Source organism: Heterodontus francisci, chromosome 4, assembly GCF_036365525.1.
Source record: "Heterodontus francisci isolate sHetFra1 chromosome 4, sHetFra1.hap1, whole genome shotgun sequence".
NCBI lineage: Eukaryota > Metazoa > Chordata > Chondrichthyes > Heterodontiformes > Heterodontidae > Heterodontus > Heterodontus francisci.
Window position 1 is genome coordinate 117503268 of NC_090374.1, and position 22969 is coordinate 117526236.

Consider the following 22969-nt stretch of genomic DNA (forward strand, 5'->3'; position numbering starts at 1 on the left):
TTTCAGTCTACTGAAGTGAATGGAAAGAAAAGTTAGGTAGGACATATAATGGGTGACTGGTAACAACCACCAGTTTTCCAACAGCACTGAGTGAAAATGACCCCCAAGCTTTTTGTATTTTTAGCTCAACTCAATACAACCAACACAGATACAAGGCTGAATCATATGGAAGTGTCATTTTCTGTCAATAACCACATACCTTTCTGGAGTCTGTGTTAGGAGCAGCTTGAGTGGACTGTATTATATTGAAAGACTTAAGATGGATATTAGATAATGGCACACTGTGAGGTCTTCTTGTTGTGGTCACTGCTAAAGCTAGTCCTTCCGAACCTCTGCTATGAATTGAAAACTTGTTAGTTTTAAGGAGCTGCAGTTCTTCCTGGAGTTGATCCATAATAAGTTGTTGTTCAACCATTTTGTCATTCTGTAAATGTGAAATTTTAAAAAAGTAAAAACCAAAATGAACTATAGCAATCCTAATTTTCTATTTTTTTCTCCCAGATTTTATAATTAACATTTTCTCCTAGTATTCAGCAATCACAGACCTTGCAACATTTCTTAACTCAAATAGTAGTCAGAACACCTGCCTGTACCACGCTTGAGTAAATCACCACGAAATACATGAATGCACCATGAATGATTCTCCAATTTTCTCTTCCCCAGTTGTAAATTATCTATCCTCCAATCACTTTGTTGTCCCCAAATCCACTGAAAGCATGAATGAAATAGTGGCACATTCTGTGTGGAGGACCACAAGTGCAATCCATATCCTACTTATTTCTCTTAGCTTCCAGATCGAACAATGTGAAACAACCATGGAGTATGTTGTGTATTGTCACTGGCCTGGAGATAGAAGTAACAAGTTGCATGTTTCCTCCTTAATTTCATTGCCTTTCCCTTATTAATACATTTCCCTCATTGTATGAATCAATCAATGACCCTACTTTCTATATGCCTATAAATTGGCTGTTAAGTGTTTTAGGATGTACTGTTGGTGAGAAAGCTGCTATATAAATACAAGCTATTTCTTTCTTTCCCCATCTTATGAAAAACTGTTTAAGTGTCAACCAACAGGGGTAAGGGTGTGAGATTCAGCAGCAAAAACACGAGTGGCCAGCTTAAATGGACTATTCTCTCAAACTCGGAATTAAAATGGTGCCAATATAAAAGCAGTTTTTCATCCTTCCACTCTGGGTTATCGTCAAGAACTGGTCTCAGAGATGAAAGGAGTATGTAACCCATCAATTTACTACTGCTGAAAGTTATTTATTTAATACAAGAATTATTTAGTATTTTCTCTATTTTTCTTAGTTACAAGTTCTTAGTCCCAAGGCTTTTTATACGTATATAAAGAGCAAGAGGGTAACTAGGGAAAGGGTTGACCCACTCAAGGACAGAGATGGGAATCTATGTGTGGAGCCAGAGGAAATGGGCGAGGTGCTAAATGAGTACTTTGCATCAGTATTCACCAAAGAGAAGGACTTGGTGAATGATGAGCCTAGGGAAGGGAGTGCAGATAGTCTCAGTCATCTCATTATCAAAAAGGAGGTGGTGTTGGGTGTCTTGCAAAGCATTAAGGTAGATAAGTCCCCAGGGCCTGATGGGATCTACCCTAGAATACTGAGGGAGGCAAGGGAGGAAATTGCTGGGGCCTTGACAGAAATCTTTGCATCCTCATTGGCTACAGGTGAGGTCCCAGAGGACTGGAGAATAGCCAATGTTGTTCCTTTGTTTAAGAAGGGTGGCAAGGATAATCCAGGAAATTATAGGCCGGTGAGCCTTACGTCAGTGGTAGGGAAACTATTAGAGAGGATTATTCGGGACAGAATTTACTCCCATTTGGAAACAAACGAACTTATTAGCGAGAGACAGCATGGTTTTGTGAAGGGGAGGTCATGTCTTACTAATTTGATTGAGTTTTTTGAGGAAGTGACGAAGATGATTGATGAAGGAAGGGCAGTGGATGTTATCTATATGGACTTTAGTACAGCCTTTGACGAGGTCCCGCATGGCAGACTGGTACAATAGGTGAAGTCACACGGGATCAGAGGTGAGCTGGCAAGATTGATACAGAACTGGCTCGGTCATAGAAGACAGAGGGTATCAGTGGATGGGTGTTTTTCTGAATGGAGGGACGTGACTAGTGGTGTTCCGCAGGGATCAGTGCTGGGACCTTTGCTGTTTGTAGTATATTTAAATGATTTGGAGGAAAATGTAGCTGGTCTGATTAGTAAGTTTGCAGACGACACAAAGGTTGGTGGAGTTGCGGATAATGATGAGCATTGTCAGAGGATACAGCAGGATATAGATCGGTTGGAGACTTGGGCGGAGAAATGGCAGATGGAGTTTAATCCGGACAAATGTGAGGTAATGCATTTTGGAAGGTCTAATGCAGGTGGGAGGTATACAGTAAATGGCAGAACCCTTAGGAGTATTGACAGGCAGAGAGATCTGGTCCACAGGTCACTGAAAGTGGCAACGCAGGTGGATAAGGTAGTCAAGAAGTCATACGGCATGCTTGCCTTCATCGGTCGGGGCATAGAGTATAAAAATTGGCAAGTCATGCTGCAGCTGTACAGAACTTTAGTTAGGCCACACTTAGAATATTGCGTGCAATTCTGGTCGCCACAGAAGGACGTGGAGGCTTTGGAGAGGGTACAGAGGAGGTTTACCAGGATGTTGCCTGGTCTGGAGGGCATTAGCTATGAGGAGAGGTTGGAAAAACTCGGATTGTTTTCACTGGAACAACGGAGATGGAGGGGCGACATGATAGAGGTTTACAAAGTTATGAGTGGCATGGACAGAGTGGATAGTCAGAAGCTTTTTCCCAGGGTGGAAGAGTCAGTTACTAGGGGACATAGGTTTAAGGTGAGAGGGGCAAAGTTTAGAGGGGATGTGCGAGGCAAGTTCTTTACACAGAAGGTGGTGAGTGCCTGGAACTTGCTGCCAGGGGAGGTGGTGGAAGCAGATAAGATAGTGACGTTTAAGAGACATCTTGACAAATACATGAATAGGAAGGGAATAGAGGGATCTGGGCCCCGGAAGTGCAGAAGGTGTTAGTTTAGGCAGGCATCAAGATCGGCACAGGCTTGGAGGGCCGAATGGCCTGTTCCTGTGCTGTACTGTTCTTTGTTCTGTATACTCCACTTGTAGCAAATGCATTTTATCTGGAAAAATGGGTAAATCATATAAAGGGCCACATCTACCAAAGCCAAAGGCAGCAAGAGACAGATCTTTTTATTTGGCTACTACTGAAGGGTTTTTTTTTTTGTTTTTCCATAACAACATTCTGCATGATCAGGGCTTTTGTACTTGTTTTTCTTGGCCTTTGGTGGGGAGGAGGCTGGGGTAAAGCATGCCATTTGGTAGATGGCAATAGAAACCCACCTCTTTGACAAACCTTTGGGTCAGCTCTACTAATATTGGCAATTTTAAAAATAAATTATAGCTCTGTGAAGTGCCTTGGGGTGGTTACTGTAATGAATGCTGTTGTTGCAGCTGCAGGAGTAGTATTAATGATAAATCAGGTTACAAAGCAAAACACCTCGCAGAAAATTGGCTGTTGAGGATTGAGCCTGCAGCTTAAATGGGACTTCATTTCTGCAGCTTTTGAGAAATACTTTTGATAAAATGTTGCTCATTTAATCAGAAAAATTGAGTAATTATTAAATATTAAAGCATTGGAGTGATTAGGTTGATCCAAGTTTTATTTGGTTATGAAATGGGTCTAAGTGAGGTTCTTTTTGGACAGTGTTAAGACAAAGGGCTGAATTTTTGCCACTGAGGCAGGAAACAGGATTTTGGGTTTGTTTTCGGGTCAGAAAACTGCCTCCAATGGGAAACCAATTAAAGTCACAATTTTCACAGTGGCGAGTCCTTAATTGATATGGAGACGGGTTCCCTGTCCAATTAGAACCAGTGGGGGCGGGAACAGAGCTGAGTCAGATGAAGTATCGGACTGATTTTGACTCTCCACGGCAGCTATCACCGAAGGAGAGATCTGCGGTTCATGCCAAAGCCTTCCATAGCACCAGAGGGAAGCGAGATGTCACAGGAGAGATGGAAGCCTGGCACCCAGGGCAGGGCTGCCCCTCATTTCATTGATGCCAACCTGTATCTAAATTTGGAGGCCATGAGGGAGAGGCGGGCGGTCCTCTTCCCAGACGGTAGGAGGAGGAGTCCACCGCGTTGCGGGAAGCAATAAGTGGGTCACAGTGGTGTGTTCTTCGTGTCTATGTCTACTGTTTTCCTCTATTTGCACTGTATAAATTATAACACTTTAAGCCAGATGTCTGGGACTCCTTTTATTGCCACTGTGACATGAAATGTAGTATGAGGTGGTGAAAGAAATAACAGGATCCTCCACTGTAAGGGCAAAGCCGCTTGGCAGATGTGCTCCCTTCACTGGTGCTAAGTGATTAGATGTTCCAGGCTGCGTCTTCCAAGCATGTGTTAGCACAGGTATCTCAGACTCCCTTCTCTGCCATACCCCTCAATCTGGATCAGAGGGGCTCAGTTGAAATGTTCCTGAATCCGTAGATCCCCAACAATCATGCCGTCCTCACTAGCCCTTCGCACCTCAAGCCAGGGCTAGCCACCACGTCGTGCAGCAGGGGCACCCCTCTGTTCAGTGTCATCTCCCTCCGTCTCCAATTCCTCCTCCTCTCTCACATCCTGCCCCTCCCCTGATGAGCTGTCTTCTTCCAGGGCCTCGTCGTCCTCAAGGTCTGCATCTCTCTGGAGGGCCATGTTATGACGAGCTCAACAGACCACCACAATGACAGAAACCCTTGCAGAAGTATATTGTAGAACACCACCCAACCAGTTCAGTGCCGGATTCGCATCTTGGAGAAGTCTGATGGCCTGCTCAACGATTGTCCTAGCAAGCAGGTGGCATTGGTTATATTGCCTCTGACTCGGGTTCCCAATCAAGTCTTCAAGGGCTATCCCTTGTCCCTTAGGATCCATCCATGCACTTTACAGGTTGTAGTGAAGATCCGAGTCAGCCTGCACTGCCGGAGGATGAAGGAGTCATGGAAGCTGCCAGGAAAGTGAGCACACACATGGGGGATACGCTTGTTGTGGTTGCAGACCAATTGAACATGCAGGGAGTGGAAGTTCTTCCTGCTGATGAATCTGATTGGCCAATCACAGGGGTTCAATCGAATTCCCCTGCACCTGAGGGAAATCAAGCGATGGCAGCGAAATCCAATGCCCTAAGTCCCTGCAAGGCCATGTCTGTTGTGAAAATAAATGTACTGTCCAGCTCTGGCAAAGATGGCATCTGTGATCGGAGAGATGCAGTGTGTACAGCCTTCTCAAGATGCTACTAAGGTCATCCGCTGATCCTTGGAAAGAGTCAGAAGCGAAGAAGTTCAAGGCCACAGTGACTTTGACAGCTACTGGTAGAGGATGGCAACCAGTGCTGCGAGGTGCAAGGTCTTCAGCGACAAGATCACAGATGTCTATGATTATGTGCCTGGAGACGCGCAGGCTCCTGCGGCAACGTGTCACAACCATCCCCAGGTAGGTCTGTCCTCAGCAGTAGATCCTATGTTGAGGGTGTAGACTCCATGACCTTCCTGACCATCTTTCCTCTCCTGCTCCTCGGGGTTCCTGTAGAAGATGTTGCTCCTCATCGCCACTGGGCCCAAAGTCTGACAGTCGTGCCGCCATTGCCAGCTGCAGCCTTCCTTTTGTACAAGTGGCCACCCAATTGTCCTTGAAAGTCTTGCTCCCTGCGCATCTGCCCCCCATGATGCTGGGTGCTGGGGGGGGGGGGTGCGACAACCCCATTCAATGCCGGAGTGCTGAACATCCACTCTATTCGCAACCTGTGCAGCACCAAGGGCACTTCCTTACCAAATGCAGAGTCCCACTTTGCCCTGTTGACTCTCTTATGGAGCCAGAGTGAATCTCTGGGGCAGCCATGACTGGCTCCCCACTCTGTACCCACCTCTCTTCAGCAGACCTGCAACGGACACCACCTGAAACCCATGTGCACACTTTAAAATTCCATCTTCCCCCTCCCTCCAACAAGCTCTAAGCGATCTTTAAAACTACTTTAATTGGCATCAATAGGAAGGAGAGTGGGCTCTCCCCCCTGCCCTGGTTAGCATTGCTGGCACCTTGAACAGTGTTTCCTGAAATCGCCCCCACCACTCCCTCCAGCTTCCATTCCTGTCATTGTGGGGGTGGGGGGTGGTGGTGGTGGGCGAGCAGTGAACATTCAGCCCAAAGGGTTGATTTTGTCAGGTGTTTCTCCAGCAAATGACAATCACAGCCTGTTTTTGGCTAAAATTAAGTGATCAGAGTCAAGAGTCTGTGGAATTCATAAAAGTCAAGACATGCTTCCTGTAACTTAATATCTTAAAGAACACAAGAAGCTAAAAAGGTCAAGGGTACAAAAATTATTTTCTAATTAAGTTGGCTATCCTCCCAGTTCTGAGATTCCCAGCATTCACTAATTTTGCACAGATGTGGCAGGAAGCTCAACAGAACGCCAGGTTACTATTACTGGATGCCCTGCCAACATAAGCCTTGCATAGTGCCTCAACAAGTACACTCCAACAGCTTCCTCAGCTCCCTTTGCAACAACTTGTAGCAGGTAAAACAGTACTCCATCAGCGAATGATCATAGGTCACTGACCCGAACCTTTGGGCTGGATTTTCCCAGACCCATGGAGATGGGGTTGGAAGTGGGGAGGGGAGCGGGGAGAGGGGTGGCCCGCAGAACGGGGGAGCTGCGTCAGGATGGGTCCCTGACATATTGCCACTGCCAAGGAACTTTCCCAGGGTCAGGCTGGTAACAGGTTTGGCTGCCCTCTCCATGGAGGAGGTCAATTAGGGTGGTTAAGGCCCAAATTAGGGGCAATTTTGTGGTGTCGCTGAAACTTTCCCAGTGGCGGAGCGGCCCCCCTCACCACCCCACCCTACCCCCCTGCATGCGGAGGCTGTTAACTCATTGAAGGCAGCCTCCCTGTGGCATGCTGGGGACCATTGGAGCAGGAAGCTCCAAGTCTGCAGAGGGGTTTCCCCTCCGTCCCAATGTCCCTACCAGCTTCAGGAGTCCTCAGTGCAGTCCTTCTGTATTGGCCATATTGAGGTACCCTCGTGATCCCCAAACTGCCTCAGCAGAGTCCACGTCTCCAGGTGGGGCTGACAATGCTGCAGAGCTAGTGGCCCTCTGATTGGGCCTGCAGCTTTGGGAGTCCACCCGCCATCCTTTGTAGGCCAATTAGGAGGCCACCTCCCAGAAGGCCCAATGGCTGGCACAGACTCGGTGGGCCGAAGGGCCTGTTTCAGTGCTGTATATCTCTAAAAGAAGATTGCGCCACCAATCGCACTGCCGGAAAGTGCTCAGGGCCCCCATTTGGTCCCGGCATCGGGGTCCCGTCAACTCAGTTTCTCTCTCCACAGATGCTGTCTGATCTGCTCAGTGTTTCCAGCATTTTCTGCTTTTATTCCAACAGCTAAGTCTGTTATATTTGGGTTGCTTGTATAATTACATAGTAATCTGTTACCTTTCTTAATGTTATATTTGGGATTTGCCTGTTCCAACCCTCTCCTCAAAGCTTAACTTGGAAATACAATGATGAGCAGATGCTCATTTGGGGTAAAAGTGATTGTAACAATGTGAGTGACAAAAATGGATTGGAATGTTTCCATGACTGAATGCAGTTATTAAATCAGAAGTATATGCTGATACAACAGTCAGAACCCTAATGTCATTTTGGGAATCTGGCATGAGTTACAGAAGGTTCTTGCATGCAAAATTCTATGTCTGTAGGCCATCCTCAGCCCCTAACCGTAACAGAGTTAATTGTCCATATTTCAATGAACCTTTTGTTGAAAGAAACTTCACATTACCAACAAATCCTACTCTTAGATACCAAAGTTCAGTATGCGTTTTATAGCATTAATTTCCTGTCTGATATGAAGTGACGTCACAAAAGGAGAGATGGAATGAATTAGGTGGTAACAGATAGCTTCAAAACTGAAGTGTTGAACTCTAAACTGCCAAATCTAAGTTGAAAATCCACTTTCAGGTGATATTTAGACTCCGAAGGACTGTTTTACTGTTAGGGTCATAAAGTATATGAAAAGGAAAGAAAAACAAGACAAAGGGAAATCACATATTTTACTAACTGACAGTTTAGCTCAGTTCATAACACCTCAGCATTGCTGTCAAATCTACATATGGTTGACACACTAAAACAGAGAACATCCCTTCCCCAATTTTGGCTTGTTGCTTCATAACTTAGCAGAAGGCTGGTTAACCTGTATTTCAGGGGAAGCCTAAGTAAAAAATCAGTTGCGTTTCTGACTGAAAGTCCAAAGTCCGAATGCTGAATCTATCAAACAGTTTAACGCACCTACCTTCATTTTGCCTAAAGCAGAAATTACTTAGATGCGTTGAAAATAATTAATTAATTTAATAATTTGACTAATACAGCACAGCATTAAACTCAGAAAATACTGGAAATACTCAGCAAGTCTGGTAGCATCTGTGGAGAAAAACAGAGTTTACATTTCAAGTCGATGACATTTCATCAGAACAGAAAAGGTCATCGACCTGATACATTAATTTTGTTTCTCTCTCCACAGATGCTGTCAAACCAGCTGAGCATTTCCACATTTTTGTTTTTATTCCAGATTTCTAGCATTCGCAGAATTTTGCTTTTGTACAGCAAAAATGAAACTTACTTGAATGTGACACCTTTCTTGTGATTCTGTTAAAGCTGCCAAATATTCTTCCTTTTCCTGTTCCAATGCCTGTATTTGCTCTAGTGCATCTTTTAGCTCAGCTGCTTTTTGACTGAATAATATTTCATCTGTAGCCAGGGCATCCTGAGGAACATAAATAATAAGTAAAAAGAATTCACTGCAAATTTCACCGATAGCACAATGAAGGATGCACAGTGAAGCTCATGGAAACTAAATTATTTGACAAGTGAAATGTTGTCAAAATTGCATGAAAGCAAAAAGTAAATTCTGAAAATGATTTCTATCTTTTATTTGTGTGCAAAGGCCTTAGTTAATGAATCCCGTTTTCTTCTATTTTGCCAGGGCCCAAACAGTGACAAAAATAACTGTTCAAAGTTGAGTTTTATTTATTTGTGAAATTAACAGAAATTGACTTTTTCAACTTACTGAAAAGTATGACAAACTATAGATGGAGCAAATGAATTAAAAAGACACAAAACACTACTTTAATACAAATAAACAATGATACTTGCTACATGGAAAACCTACATCTGATCACTGACACCACACATTGACATATCAACCTGTTCCATCATTACAAAAACACAGAAAACCACACACTGTCACTTTTCGTTTGAAATTTACATTGCTACTCCGAATGTGAATTTTCTCAGGCCTCTGGAGGCAGATGTGGTAGCGGAGGGGGGAGGGGGAAGGCGCAAGCAAATCCTGGAAAAAATGTGTTGCACCGGTTTGCCGACGAGTTCCCGCCTCCAGCCACCTTTCCCAAGGGCAAGCTCTGTCTGATACCGGCAACTAGTGTGTCTGCAGCAGGATGCCAGTCAAGGTTGTTGAGTGACTAATTATCGACAACTTTCACACCACACAGCAAATTTGCCGGCGTCGCGGCGTCACCGCGCTGTGTCAACCCCGGCAACCAAGAGGAAAAGCGGCTTCACAGCGGGAAGTCGGAGCTGCTTGAGAATTGAAGGAGTTTTACCGGCAGAAAATGAAGACCGACGTCTCCCCATGTCACAGCCTTGTCATTGAGTGAGGATTTCCAGTGATCAATGGCAGCCGTCTCCTAATGTTGATGGCACCTCCATTACTTTCCTGCCTCTCAGCTCGTTCGCACCAGTGACAGTATGAGGGCTGCCAGCCTCCCTTTCAATGCTGTATTCACCATCCTCCTCTGGAACCCATCCACTTTCCCAAATTCGACGGCGAACACGGAGGCCTCTTAATTGGCTGCCTTACGTAAAATTGCGGCAATGCAGCAGTGAATAGGGTCAGGACCCAGAAATAGTCCCACCTCTCGAATATTTTCAAAGTTGGGAAAATTCAGTCCCAAGGTTCTATGATGATTCATTAGATTCTCCTTTCTTCTAGCCACTTTTCTCTACCAATTTTTCTCATCAACTTTCCTGACATCGTGTTGGTGCACAATTCCACTGACATGTGTTACCTTCCACTGCCTCAGCCGTTACTGAGGTGTAAGCTTTCACCATGAGTGTCAGTAAACAATTCTACCATGAGGAACGCCAGATCTCAGATGGCTCCTGGCCTCAGCTGCTGTCAACATATGCACAGTGTCAGTAGGGTTTGCTGAATAGTGATCAGGAGCAGGAGTCTGAGGTGCTAAATCCTGAAGTATGTGGGGCATGCCATATGTTGAGGGGCACACTGCACCTCCAGCCATTTCTGGCATGGCCCACATATTACCCCAAATTTATGTGGGCATTTCCTATGTGCGCCGGAAGCTTCCCAACTGACGTCAAACAGCCCTACCAACTAATTTGATGCTTCACTTATAAACCTGGATTACACAGGTCTTTTCAACCTATTTGCTTTTCGATCACCAAAAAGCAGTGCCAGACAACCCTAAATGTCAAATGAGAAATATTAATTTCATCAGTTGGAAACTTACATTAGACTTTTAATGGAAAAAATCCTACAGTAACTCTGAAACGGAGACAAAAGTATAACAAGTCGTCCAGCCAGGACAATGGCTTGCTCGAAGTGATTTAATTGCCTAAAGTGGCTTCATTAGGACAACAGTCAAGGCAATCCTGACATATTGACCTTGAAAGAGCAAACCCCCTCCAAGTGTAAACTGGCATCCTGGAGCAAGTGGGACCAATTCCTAACCTTGAATTTCATTAGAAGGTTCCAAAAAATCTGAAGCAGCCATATGATCATCTGTCCATCTCAGGGGGAGCTGATTTTGTTTCCTTTGGACAAAGAGACAGGCAATAATTGAGTGTACAGCAGCAGAGAAAGCTGTGGGCTTCCTGTCTCTCTTTCTCCCAAGGAAACATCAAATTTGAAAACCACCTGCAACTGTGGATCCTCCAAGCCTACAGACTGCTATAGCCATTAACCAAGGGAAGAGAGCCAACTACTGTTCTGCCTTCAAGAAAACCCCGAGGCACAGTGGCGCAGTGGTTAGCACCGCAGCCTCACAGCTCCAGCGACCCGGGTTCAATTCTGGGTACTGCCTGTGTGGAGTTTGCAAGTTCTCCCTGTGTCTGCGTGAGTTTCCTCCGGGTGCTCCGGTTTCCTCCCACATGCCAAAGACTTGCAGGTTGATAGGTAAATTGGCCATTAGCAATTGTCCCTAGTATAGGTAGGTGGTAGGGAAATATAGGGACAGGTGGGGATGTGGTAGGAATATGGAATTAGTGTAGGATTAGTATAAATGGGTGGTTGATGGTCGGCACAGACTCGGTGGTACGAAGGGCCTGTTTCAGTGCTGTATCTCTAAACTAAACTAAACTAAAACTGGCCAACCACAAAGTGCACTTTGACCAGTGAGGACATCAAGAATACAGGTTCAGCTGAGGACTACCGGATCATCCACTTCACAGACTGTGTACTGAAGTTCCATTTATTCTGGACTTTAATCCAACCACCAAATCTATTTTTCCTTCTGTAATCTATGTATGTTTGTGTGTGATTCTCATGTGAATGTGTAGCGCATTTTTTAGTATTTTTAAATTGGGTTAGAGTGTTAAGTATGTTAAACTTACCTCTTTCTTGTTTAAACTCAAGAAAACCTGTCTGATTGGTTCTTTCAAGATCACAGTAAAAGGAAAAAGGTAAAATACTCAGAGGTGGTAAGCACAACCACTGTTTAAAAGGAATAAACCCTGTTGCAGTCAAATAAGAGGAAGGGCAAGAGGGGAACATCCCCTCCTCACCTGGCCTTAAGAGCTGCAAGATGGGCCCAGCAGTAGTGTTATTTAAAGTGACAGGCACCCAATTTGCAACTTATATTTATATAGCGCCTTTAACCGAACAAAGTGTCCAAAAACACTCCAAGGAACATTATTAAACAAAATAGGATACAAAGCCACAAAAGGAGATATTAGGTCAGATGAAAGCTTGGTCAAAGAGGTAGGTTTTAAGGAGTGTCTTAACAGAGGAAAGCAAGGTGGAGAGGCAGCAGGATGTCAGGAGGGTAAAATCAGGGATGCACAAGTGACCAGAATTAGAGCAAGTAAGGTAATTTAGAATAACTTCTGCAATTGCAAAGCCCCTGGAAGTAAATGCAGGTATCTTGGTGAGTTCCTGGATTTTGCAGAGATTGATGCTGCATCAGAGAGGGCAGAGGATTTGGTAAACTGTCCTCATACCTGTTGCAGACTTTGTGGAGGCTGCATTTGCAGTGCCTCTGGGTCTGTAATGCAATAGGGAGATGGAGCAGAGGTGGTCCCTAGTTTTGGATTCTCCTACAAGTGGAAATATTCTCTCCACATCTACCCTGTCCAACCCATTCATAACTTTGAAAACCTCTTATCAGGTCACCTCTAAGTGTTCCCTTTTCTAAAGAAAAAAGCCCCAATGTGTTCAATCATTCCTGATAGCTGTAAGCTCTCAATTCTGGTAACATCCTTGTAATATTGGCTTTGTTGAGCGATACTCTGCAATTGCAGGGAATTTGAGGGTAAGATTCCTAGGACTCTTTCAACTTCATTCTTTGCTAAGTAATTCAAGGAGTGCATATGTCATCCACTTTTCTATCCTATGTGAATTTATGTGCTGCCTCCTTTGATTCCATTGTCTTTATAATTCAGGATCATCTGCATATTTTACCAATTTGCATTTGGTTTCTGAATCCAATCATGTAAATTAGAAGTGGTAGTGTTCCATACATTGATCCCTCGATACCCCACTCAACACCTCCTCCACACCAACACAACTCATCCAGCAAATGCCTGTTACTTCCTAAACTTCAGCCAGTTTCTTATCTAGTCCAATAATTTCCTTTAAATTTGCATGCTTTAAGCTTGCCTAATAGTCTTTCAGAACTTTGTCAAAATTGTCTTTTGGAGATCTAGGTACAACATGTCGCAGGGTTTGCCATAATCCAACATTTGGAATGTTTTTTCCTCAAGAAGTCAAGGAGGTTGGTCAGGCAGGACCTTCCCATTCTGAACTTATGTTGACAATTGTTTACTAGGTCATCATGGTACAGATAATTCCATTATTTTACACAGGATTGAAGTTAGATGAATGGGTCTATGGTTGTCCATGTCTGTTTAGTCATCCTTTTTGATTATACATACAAACATATGAATTAGGAGCAGGAGGCGGCCTCTTGGCCCCTCGAGCCTGCTTCGCCGTTCAACAAGATTATGGCTGATCCAATTGAAACCTCGACTCCACATTCCCCCCTACCCCCTATAACCTTTCATCCCTTTTCTCATCAAGAATCTATCTACCTCTGCCTTAAAAATATTAAAAGACTCTTCTTCCACTGCCTTTTGAGGAAGAGAGTTCTAAAGACTCACAAACCTCAGAAAAAAATTTCTCCTCATCTCTGTCTCAAATGGGTGACCCTTTATTTTTAAGCAGTGACCCCTAGTACTAGATTGTCCCACAAGGGGAAACATCCTTTCCACATCCACCCTGTCAAGACCCCTCAGGAGCTTGCATGTTTCAATCAAGTCTCCTCTTACTCTTCTAAACTCCAGTGGATACAAGCCTAGGCTGTTCAACCTTTCCTCGTAAAACAACCCGCCCATTCCAGGTATTAGTCTACTTAACCTTCTCTGAACTGCTTCCAATGCATTACATCCTTCCTTAAATAAGGAGACCAATACAGTACACAGTACTCCAGATGTGGTCTCACCAATACCCTGTATAACTGAAGCATAACCTCCCGACTTTTGTATTCAATTTCCCTTGCAATAAACGATAACATTCTTTTAGCTTTCCTAATTATGTGCTGTACCTGTGCACTAACCTTTTGCAATTCATGCATTAGGACACCTAAATCCCTCTGCATCTCAGAGCTCTGCAATCTCTCACCATTTAGAGAATATGCTTTTTCTTTTATTCTTCCTGCCAATATGGACAATTTCACATTTTCCCACATTATACTCCACTTGCAGATCTATGCCCACTCACTTCACCTATCTATATCCCTTTGTAGCCTCATGTCCTCTTCACAACTTATTTTCCTACCTATCTTTGTGTCAACAGCAATTTTAGCAATCATACCTTCAGTCCCTTCATCCAAGTCATTTATATAAATTTTAAAAAGTTGAGACTGATCCCTGTGGCACAGCACTCATTACATCTTGCCAACCAGAAAATGACCCATTTATGCCTACTCTCCATTTCCTGTTAGCTAGCCAATCTTCTATCCAAGCCAATATGAGCTTTTACTTGATGTGGCACCTTATCAAATGCCTGCTGGAAATCTAAGTACAGTACATCCACCAGTTCCCTTTATCCACAGCACATGTTACTTCTTCAAAGATCTAAGTGCGCTGCTATAACATCTTTAATAATAAGCATCTAACATTTTCTCTATGATAGATGTTAAGCTAACCGTCCTGAAGTTTCCTGCTTTCTGTTTCTCTCCCTTTTTGAATAAAGGAGTTACATTTGCTATTTTCCAATCTAATGGAACTTTCCCTGAATCTAGGTAATTTTGGAAAATTAAAACCAATGCATCAACTATCTCACTAGCCACTTATTTTACGACTCTAGGATTCGCAGCTCCAACAATTTGCATGGTACCACTTCCCTGGTGATTGTAATTTTCTTGCGTTCTTCCCTCCCTTCCATTTCCTGATTTACAGCCATTTTTGGGATGTTACTTGTACCCTCTATAGTGAAGGCCGATGCAAAATACCTGTTCAATTCATCTGCCATCTCCTTATTTTCCCTTTATTAATTCCTCAGACTCACTTTCTATAGGACCGACGCTCACTTTGTTAACTTTTGTAAATATCTGTAGAAACTCTTGTTTGTTTTTATATTTCCAGCTAGCTTTCTCTCATACACTAATTTTTCCCTCCTCATCAATCTTTTAGTCATTCTTTGCTTTTCATTATATTCATTCCAATCGTTTGACCTGCCACCCATCTTTGCGCAATTATATGCTTTTTCTTCAATTCTAATACTATCTTTAACTTTTTTAGTTAACCATGGATGGTGGGTCCTCCTTTTGGAATTATGGGGAGCATACTGGTCATTTGCAATGTACTAGCATCTATCCAGTGTCAAATGACTCATTCAAAAAAATTTACAATCCCTGTAAATCTCCCCCCTAGTTTCTCTTAGCACTCTGGAGCAAATACCATCCATTTGGGCTTCAACATTGCACAACAACTGTTTAGATAAGCTCACCTAAAGTATGCTATTACTGTACCTGGCATTTCTTCAACTCCCTTTTCAATTGAAATATTGTAATGTGATGAGAATCTTGCCCTCCACTTCCAACTCCGCTATCAACAGCAAACATGTCAGGCAATTCATTCTGCAGTTCCTCTACCATGTTGAACCACTCCTTCATCTTTTGCCATTGGTTTTCTTTCAAACTATTCGCATCTCTAAATTCCAAGAGGAAATGTAAGGCTTCATCAATGCAATGTTTATAGTGATAGCTTTCCACTTGTAGACAGGCCACCTGCTCCTCCAGAGAATGGATCCGTTTTTTGTCCTGACACAAGTCTTGTGAAACCTGGCTGGCACGACTCAGTAGGTTTGTCTGTTGATTCTGTAGTGCCTCCCGGAGTGTTTTGATTTGTAGTTCCATTTCATCTATCCGATCCCAATCTGGGTCATAATTTACAATAGGTTTGTTTCTTATGTCCCTGGCTCTATTGGCATATTTCAAAGTGTTAAGGGATTCATCGAAACTAGATGATGAGGGGCTAATGCATGCAATCATTGTGGTTTTAGCATTCCCTCCAAGAGAGTCCTTCAGCAAACGGGTTATCTTAGTATCCCTGTATGGAATGTGTATACTTTTTCTCTTTGGGTCTCCAAGAGCACTGATCACATTCCCAAGCGCCAGGAGACCACTGTTTATTTGAACAGATTCCTTAAATCGTTCACCTGTGTTCCCTGTTTTGGTAACCCTTTCTGAACCAGCTAGATCAACAAAGCAAAATTTGGAAGAGATCAGTTGAAATGACCTCTGTGATTCTTCTACAATGTTGTCCTCATCAGTATTTGATTGCTGTCCATTTTTAAGTTGCTTTTGATTAAGGTACATTGTGAAAATGGCATGTGACCGGCTGGAGTGCTCATTCATCTGTGTGGTGCCTGTGTGACGGGCTGCATTGCCAGCCTCCAAGAGACTCATCATTTCATCTGGCGTCTCAATTGCACATTCCTTGGCCCCAATGATCACTAGAAAAAAAAAAGGGACATGGAAAGAAATTTATGATAATTAGTCTTTTGATAAATAGCACAGTGTGATGGGAAAGATGGTACAATTAGCTCCATATTACTTTATATTAAGCCACCCAGTGGAACACTGGGTGAATGCACTTGTAGGCAAAGTAGTGATCAAGAAGCTCCGAAGTTTGATTCCTGGTCTGCACCAAGTTAGCACATCTCAACCAAGGTATTAGTGGAAGCACTAAAATAGACTTCTGCATTTACAGTATAGAGCACGCTTTTGGTGGAGAGGGGGAGAGAAAAACAAATATTAAACAACTCAGTGATTAAACTGAATGTGTCATCATTTTCTGCAATCCAATTTCATGCAAAGCATGTTAGGCAGCATCTGTGGAGAGAGAAGCAGGGTAACCTTTCAGGTGTGTGACCTTTCTGATGAAAGGTCACACACCTGAAACGTTACTCTGCTACTCTCGCCACAGATGATACCTGACCTGAGTATTTCCAGCACTTTGTTTTTATTTCAGATTTCCAGCATCTGCAGTATTTTGCTTTTATTCATTAAAGCATCATAGCTGAAATTTGCAAGACTCTAACACCAAGAACACAAATTAGAAGAAAGTTTATCTGATTTGTTGTGCTCCTGATTTTCCAACCATTAAACTTAACGGGCAGCAAATCTTAAGTATGTTGAGAATCAGATGTACTGATTCACCAATTGAGTGAGACTACACACTGGAAGTAATTTTGATTTGTAGTTCCATTTTATCTGATAAATCCTAGTCAAAATTAAAGGCTAGCGCACAAAATCAATGTGCCATGCTGGGGCTTAAAGCTGCTGCTTGTATAGAAAATGGCTGCTGGTCATGAATGAATAGAATTTCGGTCGCAATTCAAATCATAAATAGGTCATTTTAAAAAAATGCTTGTGTGAGATCTGCGTGGTCAATTTGATATTGTGTTTCAGAAAACATATGTTCCTTACATCGAGTCCGCACAGAAACAGGCCATTTGGTCGAACAACCAGTGTTTATGCTCCGTATCAACCTCCTCCCAACCCTTTTCAGCTAACCCTATCCGGATACTGTCAGTACAGTGATGAAAATACAGAACCAAACCAAGAGTTACAAAAAACTGGAACAATTGTAAAGAGACTGGTACATGTGCTGTCAACAAAATGGAGGACAAGACACATGACACTCAGCATCTCTTGCACTCAAATCCACATCCATGCCTACTAAGACTGAAAACCAATCAACTCTGTCTGCATGGAAATAAGACAGATGGATGTGAGCTATACTCAAGCAAACTAAGACAAAGGCCTTCCCCAGACTTTTCATCTCCAACTAACCTTCACTATAATGGAGTGCGAACACCCCTCATATCCTCAAAATGGGGCCATCAAAAGGCCATTGTGCAGCCCAGCAATAACTGAAACCTGAAGTCACATGGTCTTCCAGCGCAAAGAGTTGTCCACCACCGATTGTTGCAGACTGGCACATCCCAAGGTCCAGGACTACGTGCTGAGGGACGCACTAAAGCTTGGGGCAGCCGCACCAAAGGCTCAATGGGGAAAGACCACAGTTCCCCCCCAAGCTGAACTGAGGGGCTGGATCCATGGGAAACCCCTCAAACTGTATTGGGAAAATTTCTGTCTCCTGTATAATGTAAAAATGTATCTGGCAGGACAAATGTGAAATGGAAGGGTTGTGAGGCAACTCATAATTATATAGAAGGAAACTGATCACCTTTGCACTGTTTGTATTTTTTGACTTGATGCTGTTTTAAACTGTTTGGGAATGTAATTTTTACAGATTTTTATGAATAAAGTATATTTTGGAAATAAAAAAAACATGGGCAGACAATGGGGAAAAACCACAGTGTAAGGTTCCCCCACCAAGCTGAACTGGGGCTGGATCCATGGGAAACCCCTCGAACTGTATCGGAAAAATTTTCATTTGCTGTAAAATGTAAAAATGTTAATGGCATGACAAATGAAATGGAAGGGTTGTGAGGCAACACATGATTGTATTGAAGAAGGGTCACTGACCCGAAACGTTAACTCTGCTTCTCTTTTCACAGATGCTGCCAGACCTGCTAAGTGGTTCCAGCATTTCTTGTTTTTATTCAGATTTCCAGCATCCGCAGTATTTTGCTTTTATTGTATTGAAGGAAACTGATCTCCCTTGCAATGTTTGTATTTTTTGGTGTTGTTTGAAACTGTTTGGCAATGTATTTTTTACAGATTTTTATGAATAAAGTATATTTTGGAAATTAAAAAAAAGTGGGCACACTGGGGATCGAAAATGGACCGGGTCCGGAGTGACACGATGTTCAAACCTCTGGATAAGGGCGGGGAAAATGTACCCAACGTGGCCCTCATCCTGATAACCACCTTCGTGTGCGGCTGCATCAAGCTGTGTGTAGACCTCCAGTACACAAACTCCAAGTGTCACTAAGTGCTGAGGTTCTATCTGTCCCCGGTGTTGCGAAGGATGGGCCTGGTCGCATTGCCGCGGAATGCTCCATCCAGTTGGACTGTGCCGTACCACCTATCCTTCGTGGAGCAGTTTCTGCGGAAAAACACCTTTGACCACCGATCCATCAGGCAGTGGTCTGCATGGAATGTCCTCAAGGCCCTACGGGAAAAGGAGACAGTGGATCCTGTTGGATGGTTCCCCGAGCAGACCGCCAAAGTCATTTGGCGGAATGCCTCATCACCAGAACTTTCAAACAAGCACCAAGATGCAGCTTGGCTGGTGGTGAGAAGAGCCCTCCCAGTCAGATCCTTCCTGCACGCCTGAAGTCTCACCCCCTCCGCACAATGCCCTCGCGGTGGCTGTGGTAAAGAAGAGACGGTTGCTCACCTCCTTCTAGAATGTGTCTTTGCAAAACAGGTGTGGAAAGAGATGAAGTGGATTTTGTCGAGGTTCATCCCAAGCAGCTCTGTAACACAGGAGTCTGTGCTCTACGGGCTTTTCCCAGGGACGCACACCAAGATAAACATCAACTGCTGCTGGAGGACTATCAATTCGGTGAAAGACGCCCTTTGGTCTGCCCGAAATTTGCTGGTCTTCCAGCGCAAAGAGTTGTCCACGACCGAATGTTGCAGACTGGCACATTCCAAGGTCTAGGACTACGTGCTGAGGGATGCACTAAAGCTTGGGGCAGCCGCAGCAAAGGCTCAATTGGGAAAGACCACTGTGTAAGGTCCCCCCACCAAGCTGAACTGAGGGGCTGGATCCATGGGAAACCCCTCGAACTGTATCAGGAAAATTTTGTGTGCTGTAAAATATAAAAATGTATTTGGCATGACAAATGAAATGGAAGGGTTGTGAGGCAACTCATGATTGTATTGAAGGAAACTGATCACCTTTGCACTGTTTGTATTTTTTGACTTGGTGCTGTTTGAAACTATTTGGTAATGTATTTTTTTTTTTTTTTTTTTTTACAGATTTTTATGAATAAGTATATTTTGGAAATAAAAAAAACATGGGCAGAACACCTGTAAGTTCACTTTAAAAGGTAATCGTTTTGGGGAAACAGTTGTCTGAAGTTCTGTACTGACATCAAGATCAGGCTGGTCTCTCCTCAGCCACACAGGAAAAAAAAACAAAAAGCCAACTTGAATTCCAGCAAGGCTGAGAGAGATCAATTCCAACCAACACAGTTGAACCCTGCTAAGGCAAGTTGGAAGCCAGCTACAGCAAAGACAGGGACTGCCTTTGTAAAAATACTCTTCTACCTGTGAGAATTAAACTAAGCCATCAGCACCACCTTCAACCCAATGAAGACGGCCAGAAGGCTGCAACAGCCCAGCAATTACCAGACATACGAACATACGAATTAGGAGTAGGAATAGGCCCCTCAGTCCCTCAAGCCTGCTCCGCCATTCGATAAGTTCATGGCTGAGCTGATTACTCCACATTCCTGCCTATCCCCAATAACCTTTCACACCCTTGCTCATCAACAATCTATCTACCGCTGCCTTAAAAACATTCAAAGACTCTGTTTCCACCACCTTTTGCGGAAGAGAATTCCAAAGACTCACAACCCTCTGAGAAAAAAATTCTCCTCATCTCAGTCTTAAATGGGCGACCCCTTATTTTTAAATAGTGACCCCTAGTTCAAGATTGACCCACAATAGGAAACATCCTTTCCACATCCACCCCTCAGGATTTTATATGTTTCAATCAAGTCGCCTCTTACTCTTCTGAACTCCAGTGGATACAAGTCTAGCCTGTCCAACCTTTCGCCCTTTCCAGGTATTAGTCTATTAAACCTTCTCTGAACTGTTTCCAACGCATTTACATCCTTCCTTAAATAAGGAGACCAGTGCTGTACACAGTACTCCAGATGTGGTTTCACCAATGCCCGGTATAACTGAAACATAACCTCCCTACTTCTGTATTCAATTCCCCTTGCAATAAACGATAACATTCTATTAGCTTTCCTAATTACGTGTTGTACCTGCATACTAACCTTATGCAATTCATTCACTAGGACATCCAGATCCCTCTGCACCTCAGAACTCTGCAATCTCTCACCGTTTTGATAATATGCTTATTTTTTATTCTTCCTGCCAGTATGGACAATTTTACATTTTCCCACATTATACTCCATTTGTCAGATCTTTGCCCACTGACGTAACTCCCTTTGTAGCCTCATGACCTCTTCACAACCAAGTTTTCTACCTATCTTTGTGTCATCAACAAATTTAGCAACCTAACCTTCAGTCCCTTCATCCAAGTCATTTATATAAAATTGCAAAAAGTTGAGGCCCTAGCACTGATCCCTGTGGCACACCACTCATTACATCTTGCCAACCAGAAAATGACCCATTTATGCCTACTCTCCATTTTCTGTTAACTAGCCAATCTACTATCCATGAAAATATGTTACCCCCGACACCATGAGCTTTTATTTTTCGCAATAATCTCTGATCTGGCACCATATCAACTGCCTTCTGGAAATCTAAGTACAGTACATCCACTGGTTCCCCTTCATCCACAGCACGTTACTTCCTCAATGAACTCCAACAAGGAACCTGCCCTGCAACCGTAAAATTCACCTTCTGAGAGGATCCCGCAGGTTTTGTCCCTGAAACAATAGACATTTATATCTTGAGCTCTTACCCTTTACCTTATACTTATCTTCTCTTGAGAGTGCATGTGAGAGTGAATGTGTGCATGAGGAGGGGTTGTGAACATTTTGGAGGATGAATGTTGTTCCATAAATAGTTAATCTTCTGTTTTAAGCCTACCAGAAAACCTGTCACTGTCTGTTTATTTGGCAGGTAAAACACTCAGGGGCTAACTCCTCATTTTAAACAAAACACAATTGCGGTCAGTTGGGAGGTAAACAGTGGGAACCATCCACACCCCTTACCACTAGTCTGTAACAATACCCTTCTATTTCTTTGTCCCTCATGTCCTTATCTAGCTTTCCCTTAAATGCATTATCTCAACTATTTCTTCTGGTAGCAAGCTTCACACTCTTACCACTCTTTGGGTAAAGAAGTTTCTCCTGAATTCCCTATTGGATTTATTAGTGACTATCTTATATTTATGGTCCCCAGTTTTGGTCTAATCCACAAGTAGAAACATTTTCTCCGCGTCTACCCTGTCAAACACTTTCGTTATCTTAAAGACCTCTATATGGTCACCCTTCAGTCTTCTCTTCTGGAGAAAAGAGCCTCAGCCTGTTCAATCTTTCCTGACAGTTATGACCTCTCATGTCTAGGTTCATCCTTGTGAATCATTTTTGCACCATCTCCAATGCCTCTATATCCTTTCAGCAGTTAAAATAGTGGTTAAAAAGCTCTACCTACCCATAGTGCAAATTGAAAGGTTGTTATTTCATCCCTTTTAATTCATGAACAACACTGGAACAATGCTTAATGTGATCTACCCCTATGAATTCTAGAAATTGGCCCAAGTGCATGTTTTTAAAAAAAAATTGATTTATTAACCTGCATCGGTACTTTGGTTTCTGTTTCGTAGCCAGTTGTTATCTATTCTGCTACTTACCACTCACCCCCCACCAACTCCACATGCTCTGATCTTAGTCATGAGTCTACTATGTCGTACCTTATCAAAGGTTTTTTTGAAAATCCAAATTTATTAGATCTAGTGCATTACTCTTATCTACTTTGCTGGTTACTTCGTCAAAGAATTAATATGGTTGGTCAAAATATGACTTTTCTTTCGAAATCTGTGATTATAATTTCTATTACATCTTTGAGTAAAGATTCCATTATCTTTCCTACCATTAACATTAGCTAACTAGTCTATTCTTCCCTGGATTTGTTCTATCTCCCTTCTTAAAAAAACTTTTAAAGTAGATTCCTTAATGTTTGTTGTTTGTGTGGCTCAGCCAAATGTGACTACGATTGCGTTTGCCGTCATTGACATTATCTTTTAATTTTGAAACCATTAGTATTAACGTCACCAGAACTACTTTGTGATATCTATCAGCATAATTATCAAACCAGTTGATTGTCAGCTTGTTACCTTGGTTGACTGGAGCCAGACAGACTGGGAGGCCAGCCTTACACCTTTAAACTCCAAGGTGAACGACATCTGTCCTGTTTTTCTGATCCCCCTTGTACTGAAAATAGATG

The 22969-nt window shown here is 43.1% G+C and overlaps 1 protein-coding gene across 5 annotated transcripts in view; it reads right to left on the bottom strand.

Annotated features, from left to right (window-relative positions):
- The window catches only part of LOC137369208 (kinesin-like protein KIF27), a 213962-nt gene that overhangs the window by 170262 nt on the left and 20731 nt on the right, over nucleotides 1–22969 (bottom strand). For all 5 annotated transcript variants that reach the window (XM_068030028.1, XM_068030026.1, XM_068030027.1 and 2 more), the window contains exons 4-6: nucleotides 15371–16356; nucleotides 8707–8850; nucleotides 200–424 (exon numbers count right to left, since the gene is read on the bottom strand). In XM_068030028.1, coding sequence (XP_067886129.1) covers nucleotides 200–424; nucleotides 8707–8850; nucleotides 15371–16356 — 1355 coding nt within the window. The remainder of the gene's footprint in view (nucleotides 1–199; nucleotides 425–8706; nucleotides 8851–15370; nucleotides 16357–22969) is intronic.